This window comes from Salmo salar, chromosome 09 (genome assembly GCF_965601325.2).
Source record: "Salmo salar chromosome 09, fSalSal1, whole genome shotgun sequence".
Lineage (NCBI taxonomy): Eukaryota > Metazoa > Chordata > Actinopteri > Salmoniformes > Salmonidae > Salmo > Salmo salar.
Window position 1 is genome coordinate 158,667,870 of NC_138299.1, and position 15,694 is coordinate 158,683,563.

The 15,694-nt window shown below is 46.0% G+C and overlaps 1 protein-coding gene across 1 annotated transcript in view; it reads right to left on the minus strand.

Annotated features, from left to right (window-relative positions):
- Positions 1 to 15,694, minus strand: part of LOC106613357 (small G protein signaling modulator 2) — a 50,668-nt gene that overhangs the window by 2,978 nt on the left and 31,996 nt on the right. The window contains exons 12-17 of the mRNA XM_082955555.1: positions 7,690 to 8,378; positions 6,482 to 6,606; positions 5,870 to 5,952; positions 4,585 to 4,694; positions 4,044 to 4,140; positions 652 to 819 (exon numbers count right to left, since the gene is read on the minus strand). Of these exons, the coding sequence (XP_082811681.1) occupies positions 652 to 819; positions 4,044 to 4,140; positions 4,585 to 4,694; positions 5,870 to 5,952; positions 6,482 to 6,606; positions 7,690 to 8,378 (1,272 nt within the window). The remainder of the gene's footprint in view (positions 1 to 651; positions 820 to 4,043; positions 4,141 to 4,584; positions 4,695 to 5,869; positions 5,953 to 6,481; positions 6,607 to 7,689; positions 8,379 to 15,694) is intronic.

Here is a 15,694-nt window from a genome sequence, read left to right on the forward strand (position 1 = left end):
CACACACACACACACACACACACACACACACACACACACACACACACACACACACACACACACACACACACACACACAGGAAGTCAGGGAGATGGTTTTATACACACACACACACACACAACCGGCTGTGACTGGGAGTCCCATAGGGTGGCGCACAATAGGCCCAGCGTCGTCGTTTATTACATATTGCACTACTTTTGACCAGAGCCATAGGGCCCATCCCAACACATTTCACTTGGTCTAAAGTAGTGCACTATATAGGGAATAGGGTTCTATAGGGCCTTGGTCTAAAGTAGTGGACTATATAGGGAATAGGGTTCTATAGGGCTCTGGTCTAAAGTAGTGCACTATATAGGGAATAGAGTTCTATAGGGCCCTGTTCTAAAGTAGTGCACTGTCTGTGTCTCACTCTCTCTGTCTGTGTCTCACTCTCTCTGTCTGTGTCTGGCTGTCTCTCTGTCTGTGTCTGTCTGTCTGTCTGTGTCTGTCTGTCTGTCTGTCTGTCTGTCTGTCTGTCTGTCTGTCTGTCTGTCTGTCTGTCTGTCTGTCTGTCTGTCTGTCTGTCTGTCTGTCTGTCTGTCTGTCTCTCTGTCTCTCTGTCTGGCTGTGTATCTGGCTGTCTGGCTGTCTGTCTGGCTGTCTGGCTGTCACCGTTGAAGAAGGTGATGATGTCAGTGAAGTCCATGGTGTTATCTCTGATGATCTCTCTGTAGACCTCTACCAGAGCCAGGGCCAGGAACAGGATGAAGTGCTGAGAGGAGATATGAGGGGCCACCCAGATCACCTCCCATACTGAGAACACATCCTGGTACAGCAGCTCTGGAGGACACACACACACACACACACACACACACACACACACACACACACACACACACACACACACACACACAAACAGAGGAGACACACACAAACAGTTACTTGCATTGTATTTCAACTCCCATCTGAAATGTCATACAGAAACCCAGTGTACCACGGTCATATAATATTAACTCCCTACTGAAGACAGAACCAAGGTTGGTAAAACTCCTGGCACATATCATATAAACTCCATACTGAAGACAGAACCAAGGTTGGTAAAACTCCTGGCACATATCATATAAAACTCCCTACTGAAGACAGAACCAAGGTTGGTAAAACTCCTGGCACATATCATATAAACTCCATACTGAAGACAGAACCAAGGTTGGTAAAACTCCTGGCACTTCACATACAGTTGAAGTCAGAAGTTCACCTACACCTTAGCCAAATACATTTGAACTCAGTTTTTCACAATTCCTGACATTTAATCCTAGTAACAATTCCCTGTCTTAGGTCAGTTAGGATCACCACTTTATTTTAAGAATGTGAAATGTCAGAATAATAGTAGAGAGAATGATTTATTTCAGCTTTTATTTCTTTCATCACATTCCCAGTGGGTCAGAAGTTTACATAAACTCAATTAGTATTTAGTAGCATTGCCTTTAAATTGTTTAACTTGGGTCAAACATTTTGGGTAGCCTTCCACAAGCTTCCCACAATAAGTTGAATGCATTTCGGCCCATTCCTCCTGACAGAGCTGGTGTAACTGAGTCAGGTTTGTTGGCCTCCTTGCTCACACACGCTTTTTCAGTTCTGCCCACAAATGTTCTATAGGACTAAGGTCAGGGCTTTGTGATGGCCACTCCAATACCTTGACTTTGTTGTCCTTAAACCATTTTGCCACAACTTTGGAAGTATGCTTGGGGTCATTGTCCATTTGGAAGACCCATTTGCGACCAAGCTTTAACTTCCTGACTGATGTCTTGAGATGTTGCTTCAATATGTCCACGTAATTTTCCTGCCTCATGATGCCATCTATTTTGTGAAGTGCACCAGTCCCTCCTGCAGCAAAGCACCCCCACAACATGATGCTGCCACCCCCGTGCTTCACAGTTGGGATGGTGTTCTTCGGCTTGCAAGCCTCCCCCTTTTTCCTCCAAACATAACTATGGTCATAATGGCCAAACAGTTCTATTTTTGTTTCATCAGACCAGAGGACATTTCTCCAAAAAGTACGATCTTTGTCCCCATGTACAGTTGCAAACCGTAGTCTGGCTTTTTATGGCAGTTTTGGAGCAGTGGCTCCTTCCTTGCTGAGGACTCGTTTTACTGTGGATATAGATACTTTTGTACCCGTTTCCTCCAGCATCTTCACAAGGTCCTTTGCTGTTGTTCTGGGATTGATTTGCACTTTTCGCACCAAAGTACGTTCATCTCTAAGAGACAGAACGCATCTCCTTCCTGAGTGGTATGACGGCTGCGTGGTCCCATGGTGTTTATACTTGCATACTATTGTTAGTACAGATGAACATAGTACCTTCAGGTGTTTGGAAATTGCTCCCAAGGATGAACCAGACTTGTGGAGGTCTTGGCTGATTTCTTTTGATTTTCCCATGATGTCAAGCAAAGAGGCACTGAGTTTGAAGGTTGGCCTTGAAATACATCCACAGGTACACCTCCAACTGACTCAAATGATGTCAAATAGCCTATCAGAAGCTTCTAAAGCCATGACATCATTTTCTGGAATTTTCCAAGCTGTTTAAAGGCACAGTCAACTTAGTGTATGTAAACTTCTGACCCACTGGAATTGTGATACAGTGAATTATAAGTGAAATAATCTGTCTGTAAACAATTGTTGGAAAAATGACTTGTGTCATGCACAAAGTAGATGTCCTAACCGACTTGCCAAAACTATAGTTTGTTAACAAGAAATTTGTAGAGTGGTTGAAAAACGAGTTTTAATGACTACAACCTAAGTGTATGTAAACTTCTGAGTTCAACTGTATAAAACTCCCTACTGAAAACCAGGGTTCAATCCTAGCATTACACTTTTCCCACTGTTCAAATAAAATCAAATTTGATTGGACGGCGTACACATATTTTGCAGGCGTTATTGCAGGTGCAGAGAAATGCTGATGTTTCTAGCTTCAACAGTGCAATAATACACAACAATAATACACAGTGATCTCCCCAAGAGTCAAGAGTGCTCGATGCGCGAGTAGTACAGGAGATGTGATGAAAAAACTTCCGTAGGTTTTTTTCCCCTCAGATTTTCTTTGTTAAAATCCCCAGCTACAATAAATGCGGGCTCAGGATTTGCGGTTTCCAGTTTGCACAAAGTCCAGTGTAGTTCCTTGAAAACCGTCGCGGTGTCGGCTTGCGGGAGGATATATACACGGCCGTGACGATGACAGAAGAAAAAATGTTTCAGGAGGTAATGCGGTCTGCATTTGATGTTGAGTTATTTCACATCAGGAGAACAAAAGGGCTTGAGTTGCTGTATGTTACCACAATAAACCCATGAGTAGTTAATCATGAAACATACACTTCCACCTTACTAAAAAAAATATATATTTCTTCCTGTCAGCGCGATGGACGGACAATTCCACTGACTGAATGGACGGGGACAGTATATCCGGAGAGAGCCATGATTTCGTGAAACAGAGTATGTTACTGTCCCTAATGTCTCTCTGGAAGGAGATCCTCGCCCTGAGCTCATCTACTTTATTGTCCAGAGACTGAACATTAGCGAGTAATATACTCAGAAGCGGTAGATGGTGTGCATGCCTCCTGAGTCGGACTAGAAGTCCACTCCTTCTTCCTCTTGTCCGGTGTCGTCGTCTTGGAGCAGTCCCCCCCCCCCAGGATGAATGGAACTGCCTCGGGGAGTTCACACAAAAAGGATCCAATTCAGGGAAGTCAAATTTCTGGTTGAAATGTTGATGAGTGACCGCCGATCTAATATCCAAATGTTACTTTCGTCTGTAGGCAATAATGCACGAAAAGTTCTGAGCAAATAATGTAAGAAATAACAACAATAAGACAAACAATACTGCAAAGTTGGCAAGGAGCTAAAAACAGGGCATATTGTCCATATTCTCACACTGCTTCTCTTACGTGCCTGTACCCCCCCCCCCCCCCCCCCCCCTCGTTTCATAATTGTCTAAGTAAAGCTTCAAAATCCCCCTAAGAAAATGTAATTAAATGAATGAAAAGAGTGTTGTTTGTGAAGCGTATCGTACCTCTTTTGAAGTCCAACAGGAACCAGCGGTAACAGAAATAGAAGTGGGTGTTGTCTCCATTCTGATGCATTAGCTCAAACAGCTCCGAATCCAGGATCTGATGACATCATCAAACAGAGACCACACCAGAGCGGACCACAGGTTAGGGGTCATGTTAGGATCATTTGAACACACACTTCTGTGCACACACCACACACACCACACCACACCACACCACACCACACACACACACACACACACACACACACACACACACACACACTCACACACACACACACACACACACACACACACACACACACACACACACACACACACACACACACACACACACACACACACACACACACACACACACACAACCAAAAGGTTGCTTGATCGAATCCCAGAGCTGACAAGGTAAAATCTGTCGTTCTGCCCCTGAACAAGGCAGTTAACCCACTGTTCCTAGGCCGTCATTGTAAATAAGAATTTGTTCTTATCTGACTTGCCTCGTATAAAGGTTAAATAAAGGTTAAATTAAATGAATAAAACACCCTACCTGTATGAGGGACCTCATGTTGGTGAAGTGTGTGTCCATGGCTCCGCCGTTGGGGAAGTTCTGGCTCATCCTCTTCATCAGCTGGGTGAAGCAGCTGTACGCCAGACACTCTGATGGAGGAAGGGAAGGGAGGTAGAAGGGAAGGGAGGTAGAAGGGAAGGGAGGTAGAAGGGAAGGGAGGAAGAAGGGAAGGGAAGGGAGGTAGAAGGAAAGGGAGGTAGAAGGGAAGGGAGGTAGAAGGGAAGGGAGGTAGAAGGGAAGGGAGGTAGAAGGGAAGGGAGGTAGAAGGGAAGGGAGGTAGAAGGGAAGGGAGGTAGAAGGAAAGGGAGGTAGAAGGGAAGGGAGGTAGAAGGGAAGGGAGGTAGAAGGGAAGGGAGGTAGAAGGGAAGGGAGGTAGAAGGGAAGGGAAGGGAGGTAGAAGGGAAGGGAGGTAGAAGGGAAGGGAGATAGAAGGGAAGGGAGGAAGAAGGGAAGGGAGGAAGAAGGGAAGGGAGGTAGAAGGGAAGGGAGGTAGAAGGGAAGGGAGGTAGAAGGGAAGGGAGGTAGAAGGGAAGGGAGGTAGAAGGGAAGGGAGGAAGAAGGGAAGGGAGGTAGAAGGGAAGGGAGGTAGAAGGGAAGGGAGGTAGAAGGGAAGGGAGGTAGAAGGGAAGGGAGGTAGAAGGGAAGGGAGGTAGAAGGGAAGGGAGGTAGAAGGGAAGGGAGGTAGAAGGGAAGGGAGGTAGAAGGGAAGGGAGATAGAAGGGAAGGGAGGTAGAAGGGAAGGGAGGTAGAAGGGAAGGGAGGTAGAAGGGAAGGGAGGTAGAAGGGAAGGGAGGAAGAAGGGAAGGGAAGGGAGGTAGAAGGAAAGGGAGGTAGAAGGGAAGGGAGGAAGAAGGGAAGGGAAGGGAGGTAGAAGGGAAGGGAGGTAGAAGGGAAGGGAGGAAGAAGGGAAGGGAAGGGAGGTAGAAGGGAAGGGAGGAAGAAGGGAAGGGAAGGGAAGGGAGGTAGAAGGCATGGAGAGGGAGGAGGGGAGAGGCTGTCCTTTTTCTGTATATTGTGACCAAGGATTAGACACATACATTCCCCTTCACTCACTGATCACTGTGTAATGCAACGGCTAACGTCTAATGGGTAAAAGCTAATTGCAAATGGCTATAATTGCTAATGTATCATTACTAATTGCTAGATAATAGCTAGCTAACAGCAAATGGCTAATGGGCTTCATAGGGCCCTGGTCAAAAGAAGGACACAGTATAGGGAATTAGGGTCCCATTTGGGAGGAAGCCATGTTGACTGAGGTTCCTACCATCGTCCAGAATGACCATGAGAGGGGCCAGCAGGTCACACATCCCCTGGACATAACCCATCTCCAGATTCTCCCACACATAGCTGGGACAGGATGGGGAAAGAAAAGGGGGAGGAAGAGGGGGGAAAGAAGAGGGGGGTGAGGGGAGTTAGAAGGGGGAAGAAGAGGGGTAAGAGGGGGGAGGAAGAGGGGGAAAGAAGAAGGGGAGGAAGAGGGGGAAAGAAGAAGGGGAGGAAGAGGGGGAAAGAAGAAGGGGAGGAAGAGGGGGAAAGAAGAAGGGGAAGAGGGGTAAGAGGGGGGAAAAAAGAGGGTTAAGAGGGGGAAAGAAGAGGGTTAAGAAGGGGAAAGAAGAGGGGAGGAAGGGGGGGAAAAAAGAGGGGTAAGAGGGGGGAGGAAGGGGGGGGAAAGAAGAGGGGTAAGAGGGGGGGAAGAGGGGGAGGAAGAGGGGGAAAGAAGAGGGGGAAAGAAGAGGGACACAGGAAGAAGAGACGGTAAAAAAAAAGAGTGAAATAATGAGCGATCGAGTGAGCAAATAAAAGTGTGTGTGTGTGTGTGTGTGTGTGTGTGTGTGTGTGTGTGTGTGTGTGTGTGTGTGTGTGTGTGTGTGTTTACCTGCACATGATGTTGCGTACTTTCTCCAGGTTAGTGGTTGTAAAGTAGCAGTAGTTACGGTCACAGCGCTGGACATCCTTATCTATCCTGTGGAGGTTCAGAGCCGCTGTGTCCAACAGCTCAATCTGCACACACCACACACACACACACACACACACACACACACACACACACACACACACACACACACACACACACACACACACACACACACACACACACACTTCAATTTGATCCGTTTCAGGTCACTTGAAGGGTAAATATCAATGCAGTAAAAATGCCTCAGAATAGTACTCAGGACAGTATCCAGAACAGTACTCAGAATAGTATCCAGAACAGTACTCAGAATAGTACTCAGAACAGTGTTCAGAACAGTACTCAGAACAGTACCCAGAACAGTATCCAGAATAGTACTCAGAATAGTACTCAGAATAGTACTCAGAACAGTATCCAGAACAGTATCCAGAACAGTACTCAGAACAGTACTCAGAACAGTATCCAGAACAGTATCCAGAACAGTACTCAGAATAGTACTCAGAACAGTATCCAGAACAGTACCCAGAACAGTACTCAGAACAGTATCCAGAACAGTACTCAGAACAGTACCCAGAACAGTACTCAGAACAGTACTCAGAACAGTACTCAGAACAGTACCCAGAACAGTACTCAGAACAGTACCCAGAACAGTACTCAGAACAGTACCCAGAACAGTACCCAGAACAGTACTCAGAACAGTACCCAGAACAGTACCCAGAACAGTATCCAGAACAGTACCCAGAACAGTACCCAGAACAGTACTCAGAACAGTACTCAGAACAGTACCCAGAACAGTACCCAGAACAGTGTTCAGAACAGTACTCAGAACAGTACTCAGAACAGTACCCAGAACAGTACCCAGAACAGTATCCAGAACAGTACCCAGAACAGTACTCAGAACAGTACCCAGAACAGTACCCAGAACAGTTCAAATGTGATCTACGTGTTTGGAAATGCAATTCAATGATGCTCCCTGTGAGTGCAGAGAGTCTTTATTGAGTATCTGTCTCTGTGTGTGTGGTGTGTGTGTGTGTGTGTGTGTGTGTGTGTGTGTGTGTGTGTGTGTGTGTGTGTGTGTGTGTGTGTGTGTGTGTGTGTGTGTGTGTGTGTGTGTGTGTGTGTGTGTGTGTGTGTGTGTGTGTGTGTGTGTGTGGGGTGTGTCCAGTACTTACCGTATAGGAGGAGAGTGAAGGCATCCCCTCTGTTCCTCCATTCTCATTGGTCATCAACTTATCCAGCTGACTGCACAGCATCTCCTCACTCAACCAATCCTGTCGCTCCTTCTCCTCCGTCACACTGTACGAGTGTGGCCGGGCCTCCTCCCCTGCTCCTCCCACCTGCCTGGCTCCTCCCTCCACCCCTGCTCCTCCCTCCTCCCATGCTCCTCCCTCCTGCCTGGCTCCTCCCTCCTGCCTGGCTCCTCCCTCCTGCCTGGCTCCTCCCTCCTCCACTGTGCTCTGTCCATCGTCGATAGAGGAGAGAATCTGAGAGTGGCCGGAGGTGACAGAGTAGTTCCTGGAGGATGGGAGGCCGGAGTCAGGGGAGTCAAACTCCCCCAGGGGGCGCTCATCAGGAGCTAGTGCCCCACCGGCTGCGGGGGGAATCACTGTAGAGTGGCCGGGGGTGTCTCTCCCCCCTCCTCCTGGGGTGTCCTGACCCCCCGCCCCTGCGTCGGGCTCATCCACTGACATGAACACCTGGCAGGAGGGAGGAGAAGGCGGGAGGGTTGGGGAGGACGGAGAAGGGGGGAGGAGGAGGGAGGAAAAGGGAGGAGGCGGCAGGAGGTTTGAGGAGGACGGAGAAGGGCAGAGGAGGAGGGAGGAAGGGGGAGGAGGAAGGAAAAGGGGGAGAAGGCAGGAGGCTTGAGGAGGATGGAGAAGGGGGGAGGAGGAGGGAGGAGGGGTAGAGATTGGGTTTTTATAAATAGCTAAAACAAATAGGAAAACTACCCTTTCTAGTTGTATGTAATATTTGCACGTGTTTCTATAATGATTTAAAAAAGTAACTTTATTCAATCAACCAACCAGCCAACCAGCCAACCAATTAATCAACCAACCCACCCACCTCATTGCAGAGAGTGGAGTCTCTGTGTCTGAGGATGTGGCTGTCTGTGCTGCTTCCTGAAGACAGATTAGCAAAGATGGCCGACTGCATCTCCTTCTCTCTCTGCTTGACTATCACCTCGCAGGACTTCCACTCCTTCATTACCTGCTGGTACCGTGCACTGATCTTCTCATCCATCTACAGACCAACATGGTATGACAAGATGTTTTAAAATATATTTATTACATTTGGAAACAGAGGGGTTACAGTAAAGTGGGAAGACAGTAGGAAGAGGTGGAAACAAGTATTGAACCCCGTCTCTGCTGGGGAGTAGTACATGTGGCAAGATGTTAAAACACAGAGACAGAGAGACATACGTATTGTTAGCTACCTGGCTCATGTCCTTCTTGCCCATGCCAAACTTGTAGTGACCCAGCAGGAAGGGCCAGACTTCCTTCCTGATGTCATGCTGTACACCTCCATAATACACCAGCCACAACAACTCCAACTCCTTATAGTTCTAGAGAGAGAGAGATAAAGAGAGAGTGATAAAGAGAGAGAGAGATATAGAGAGAAATAAAGAGAGAGAGTGATAAAGAGAGAGAGAGATAAAGACAGAGTGATAAAGAGAGAGATAGAGATAAAGACAGTGATAAAGAGAGAGAGATACAGAGAGAAATAGAGAGAGATAAAGAGAGTGATAGAGAGAGAGATAAAGACAGAGTGATAAAGAGAGAGTGATAAATAGAGAGAGAGAGAGATATACAGAGAGAGAGAGAGAGATAAAAACAGAGTGATAAAGAGAGAGAGGAGAGATAGAGAGATAAAGACAGAGAGAGACAGTGAGACAGATCAGTAAAGCTGGCATGAACAGCTCAAATAAGCAAAGAGAAACGACAGTCCATCATTAATTTAAGACAAGGTCAGTCAATCTGGAAAATTTCAAGAACTTTTAAAGTTTCCTCAAGTGCAGTCACAAAAACCATCAAGCGCTATGATGAAACTGGCTCTCAAGTTCATTAGAGTTAACTGCACCTCAGATTGCAGCCCAAATAAATGCTTCACAAGGTTCAAATAAGACACATCTCAACATCAACTGTTCAGAGGAGACTGTGTGAATCAGGTCTTCATGGTCAAATTGCTTCAAAGAAACCACTACTAAAGGACACCAATAATAAGAAGAGACTTGCTTGGGCCAAGAAACACGAGCAATGGACATTAGACTGGTGGAAATCTGTCCTTTGGTCTGATGAGTCCAAATGTGAGATTTTTGATTCCAACCGCCGTGTCTTTGTGAGACACAGAGTAGGTGAACGGATAATCTCCACATGTGTGGTTCCCACCGTGAAGCATGGAGGAGGTGGTGTGATGGTGCTTTGCTGGTGATACTATCAGTGATTTGTTTAGAATTCAAGGCACACTTAACAAGCATGGCTACCACAGCATTCTGCAGCGATAAGCCATCCCAACTGGTTTGGGCTTAGTTGGACTATCATTTGTTTTTCAACAGGACAATGACCCAACACACCTCCAGGCTGTGTAAGGGCTATTTGACCAAGAAGCAGAGTGATGGAGTGCCGCATCAGATGACCTGGCCTCCACAATCACACGACCTCAACCCAATTGAGATGGTTTGGGATGAGTCGGACCGAACAGCGAAGGAAAAGCAGCCAACAAGTGCTCAGCATATGTGGGAACTCCTTCAAGACTGTTGGAAAAGCATTCATCATGAAGCTGGTTGAGAGAATGCCAAGAGTGTGCAAAGCTGTCATCAAGGCAAAAGGGTGGCTACTTTGAAATAATTTAAAACATATTTTGATTCGTTTAACACTTTTTTGGTTACTACATGGTTCCATATGTGTTATTTCATAGTTTTGATGTCTTCACTATTATTCTACAATGTAGAAAATAGTAAAAAAAATAAAGAAGAACCCTTGAATAAGTAGGTGTCTAAACTTTTGACTGGTACTGTATGTAAAGACAAGACTAAATCAAGAATAGTCGGATGGGTGACAATAGCCTGTCACTTGTGAATGATGTATTATCACTTGTGAGTTATGTCCAGCATAAGAAATAATGTTATTTTTTTCTCTCGACTTTTTCTAATCATAGTCGCATACCTCATGTAGCAAAGCTCATAGGCCTATATGTTTTAATAAGGTTTGTAACACAACTACAGTCGCCAAATCACTTCTTATAATTAAGCACATTAATCCGCTTTACAAGGGGTGTAGAGCCTAACTGGCATACATAATCAGAGCGTGAGTTTCAAATTTGGGGAATATAATTTTCACTATAAAAATGCACCTTTATAATAAAAACATTTACATGCATAATTACATTTGCGATCACTTTTTATAATGGTGTTTTCCACTAATGGAACATTCGCGCTTATAGCTTCCTACCATGTGCGCATTACTGCGGTTATAATGTGAAGAAATAGCCTAATAGTTTATTAACATTTGAAGCTAAACGTTCTGATCTGTTGCGTCAGCCACATTGCGTAAAAAAAGTTTGTTATGATGCGAGAGGTTGTATTAATTTGGGATCTATAGCATCCCACAACTGTCCCATACTATGTTTGGAATATTTATTACTCACACAGAATATAATAGGTCGACTGATGTACTATGGGGGATATTAGATTGACATAGGCTAGTGCTTTTGCTGTTCAGTTAGGCCAACTCATCTTGTTGGCTGACGAAAAGTAATTGTGGACAGTTCTTCCAATATGCACCTCGGAATTGGTTAAAGACTCGCGCAGTTGCGCCCCGGATGTTCCTTTCTTCAGTTGTAGCCTGTGAGGAAGTCCTGATCAAGTGATGGATCGCACAGCACTCAGGGAGAAGGGCACTACCGCCACTGGCCGCAAAACGCATGGATTATTTTTAGGGTGCATTACTCCCACACAAAGGGAATGCCGCTGTGAAATTCTAGGCAATATTAATTAAGTGCTTGTCAAATTGTGAACGAGTGAATGATGTAGTGTGTACAGCCGGCGCAAAAATACCAAAGCAGAGGTCATGCCTTTCAAGCGACTTTTTTCAAATCATCATTAGAGTCGCATCATACAGCCTTACAATGTATTAAACATCTAAACATACAGCCCAACGTTTATAAAACAACTAAAGTCACATTAATAACTCTAAATTAATCATATAGGAGGAACTATTTTTTTGTTAACCGCTCAACACAGAATAGCTGCATGTGCCCACTCCCTCAAATCGTTTGGAGAAAATATCCTTTCTATGTAATTCAGCTTTGTTCAATTGTATTCTTCATACTATAAAATAATACCATTGAATTCTAAGCAAAACTTGTCTGCTAAATGAACTAGTGTAGCCCCACAGCCATATGGCATAGTCGGATCAGGACCTAACATAAGGACAACTCAGTATGCTATTCTGTTCTTCTGAAATAAACTACATTTTCTTCATAATCATGGTAGCATCCACATTAATATAAAAGTGTTTAGAAACATATTATATTCTTATTTACAATAAAAGTCACTCCAAAATGACACTACAGTATTTACCATTAATTTCTATTTGGCACAAAATAATTTGAAACAACCAACACAAACACAAGCTTGATGTAATCATTGCGTGAATATAGGAACAAATACCAAACTTCAGACTACTTTAATACACATATAAGTGATTTTGTCCCAATACTTTTGGTCCCCTAAAAGGAGGGGACTATGCACAAAAAGTGGTGTAACTTCTAAATGGTTCACCCGATATGGATAGAAGTACCTTCAAATTAAAGAGGACAGTCGGCACTTTAACCTCATAGCCATTGTATCATTTCAAATATAAAGTGCCGGAGTACAGAGACAAAACAAACAAAACATGTGTCACTGTCCCAATACTTTTGGAGCTCACTGTATATCTTATCATATTTGACTGAGAGCCATTCGAATTAGAAGAGACTTGGATGGAGCTCAGGACAAGATGGCGCCGAAGAACATGGCTGACGTTTTACATTCTCCCAAACAATTGTGCTATTTTGTAAAAAAATATATATATTTTTTTACTTGTTGTGTACATAATGTTGCTGCTACCGTCTCTTATGACCGACTGGAAGAAACTTTTTCCTTTAACGAGTCCGACGAGAAGGATATCGTGCTTTCACTGGAACAGGCCCAGATCCAAGCCTTTTGCGTGAAGAAAAGATGCAGGAAAAGGGGCCGCAGATCGGGCAGCCTTCCGAGAATCCGTAGGCGAGCGAGTAAACTCCCACGGCCATTCGTTTTTCATGCTAACGTGCAATCATTGGAAAATAAAATTGATGACCTACGATTGAGATTATCCTACCAACAGGACATCAAAAACTGCAACATCTTATGCTTCACCGAGATGTGGCTGAACGACGATACGGACAATATAGAGCGGGATTTTCCATGCACCGGCAGAACAGAGACGCTACCTCTGATAAGACGAGGGGTGGGGGTGTGTGTCTATTTGTTAATAACAGCTGGTGAGCGATGTCTAATATTAAAGAAGTCTCGAGGTATTGCTCGCCTTTGGTAGAGTACCTTATGATAAGCTGTAGACCACACTATCTACCAGGAGAGTTCTCATCTATATTTTTCGTAGCCGTCTATTTACCACCACAAACCGATGCTGGCACTAAGACCTCACTCAACCAACTCGATAAGGCCATAAGCAAACAAGAAAATGCTCACCCAGAAGTGGCGCTCCTAGTGGCCGGGGACTTTAATGCAGGCAAACTTAAATCAGTTTTACAACATTTTTACCAGCATATCACATGTGCAACCAGAGGAAAAAAATCCTAAACCACCTGTACTCCACACACAGAGATGCATACAAAGCTCTCCCCCACCCACCATTTGACAAATCTGACCATAATTCTATCCTCCTGATTCCTGCTTACAAGCAAAAACTAAAGCAGGAAGTACCAGTGACTCGCTCAATACGGAAGTGGTCAGATGATGCGGATGCTACACTACAGGACTGTTTTGCTAGCACAGACTGGAATATGTTCCGGGATTCATCCAATGGCATTGAGAAGTACACCACCTCAGTCATCGGCTTCATTAATAAGTGCATCGATGACGTCGTCCCCACAGTGACTGTACGTACATATCCCAACCAGAAGCCATGGATTACAAGCAACATCCGCATCAAGGAGCAGGAGACTAACCTGGATGCTTATAAGAAATCTCGCTATGCCCTCAGACGAACCATCAAACAAGCAAAGCGTCAATACAGGATTAAGATTGAATCCTATGTGGCAGACCAGGGATCCCGGAGAGGGCCTCATGGGGGAGACCTAGTCTTTTCTTTTGGTTTGTTATTCAAATAAACACCCTTGAAACTGAGCTAATCCTACTCTGTCCGTGTCTGATCTGTGTAAACGTTTTGACCAAACCCCTGTCTTCGGGTCTTGCTGTTTCCTGTGGGGAACAAAAACTGAGCTCCCTCCTTTTATCTCTGGTACCGTCCCCAACTATATGGGAGTAACCTTTCTTCCCCCAGTCCCTTCTCCAGTTTGCTGCCCTTCTGGCAGCTTTATGGGACTCATCCAGCTGGTGAGCAATCAGCCCTTGATTACTCACCAACCACAACCAGCCCCAATTAGTCCTGGCCGGAGAACCCGTCGAAACCTGGCACGTCCAGCAGAGGGAGCTCGCCTCGTGATGTAGACTCCGTCTGTCACCAGGCCGCAACGAGTCTCCCCCTGGTGGCTGACTTGCTGTACGCCACACCTGCTACACCGGCTCTGACGCTCGTCGGATGTGGCAGGACTTGAAAACCCAGACGCGAGCTGGAAACCCAGACGCGAGCTACCCAGTGACGTGAGCCTACCAGATGAGCTAAATGCCTTTCATACTCGCTTTGAGGCAAGCAACACTGAAGCATGCACGAGAGCACCAGCTGTTCTGGATGACTGTGTGATCACGCTCTCGGTAGCCGATGTAAACAAAACCTTTCAACAGGTCAACATTCACAAAGCCGCTGGGCCAGACAGATTACCAGGACGTGGACTCAAAGCATGCGCGGGCCAACTGTCAAGTGTCTTCATTGACATTTTCAACCTCTCCCTGACCGAGTCTGTAATACCTACATGTTTCAAGCAGACCACCGTAGTTCAAGCAGACCACTCACGTCTGTAGCCATGAAGTGCTTTGAAAGGCTGGTCATGTCTCACATCAACAGCTTCCTCCCGGACACCCTAGACCCACTCCAATCCGCATACCGCCCCAACAGATCCACAAATGACGCAATCGCACTCCACACTGCCCTTTCCCACCTGGACAAAAGGAACAGCCATGTGAGAATGCTGTTCATTGACTACAGCTCAGCGTTCAACACCATAATGCCCACGAAGCTCATCACTAAGCTAAGGACTCTGGGACTAAACACCTCCCTCTGCAACTGGATCCTGGATATCTCTCATAGCTACCCCCAACCCCCTCCTATCTCTCATAGCTACCCCGAAGCCTCTCCTATCTCTCATAGCTACCCCAACCCCCTCCTATCTCTCAAAGCTACCCCGAACCCTCTCCTATCTCTCATAGCTACCCCAACCCCCTCCTATCTCTCAAAGCTACCCCGAACCCTCTCATAGCTACCCCCAACCCTCTCCTATCTCTCATAGCTACCCCAACCCCCTTCTATCTCTCAAAGCTACCCCGAACCCTCTCATAGCTACCCCCAACCCTCTCCTATCTCTCATAGCTACCCCCAACTCTCTCCTATCTCTCATAGCTACCCCGAACCCCCTCCTATCTCTCATAGCTACCCCCAACCCCCTCGTATCTCTCATAGCTACCCCCAACTCTCTCCTATCTCTCATAGCTACCCCCAACCCCCTCTCATCTCTCATAGCTACCCCCAACCCCCTCTCATCTCTCATAGCTACCCCCAACCCTCTTGTGTCTCTCATAGCTACCCCCAGCCCCCCCAACCCTCTCATAACTACCCCCAACCCTCTCATAGCTACCCCCAACCCCCTCCTATCTCTCATATCTACCCCCAACCCTCTCATAACTACCCCCAACCCTCTCATAGCTACCCCCAACCCCCTCCTATCTCTCATAGCTACCCCCAACCCTCTCATAGCTACCCCCAACCCCCTCTCATCTCTCATAGCTACCCCCAACCCTCT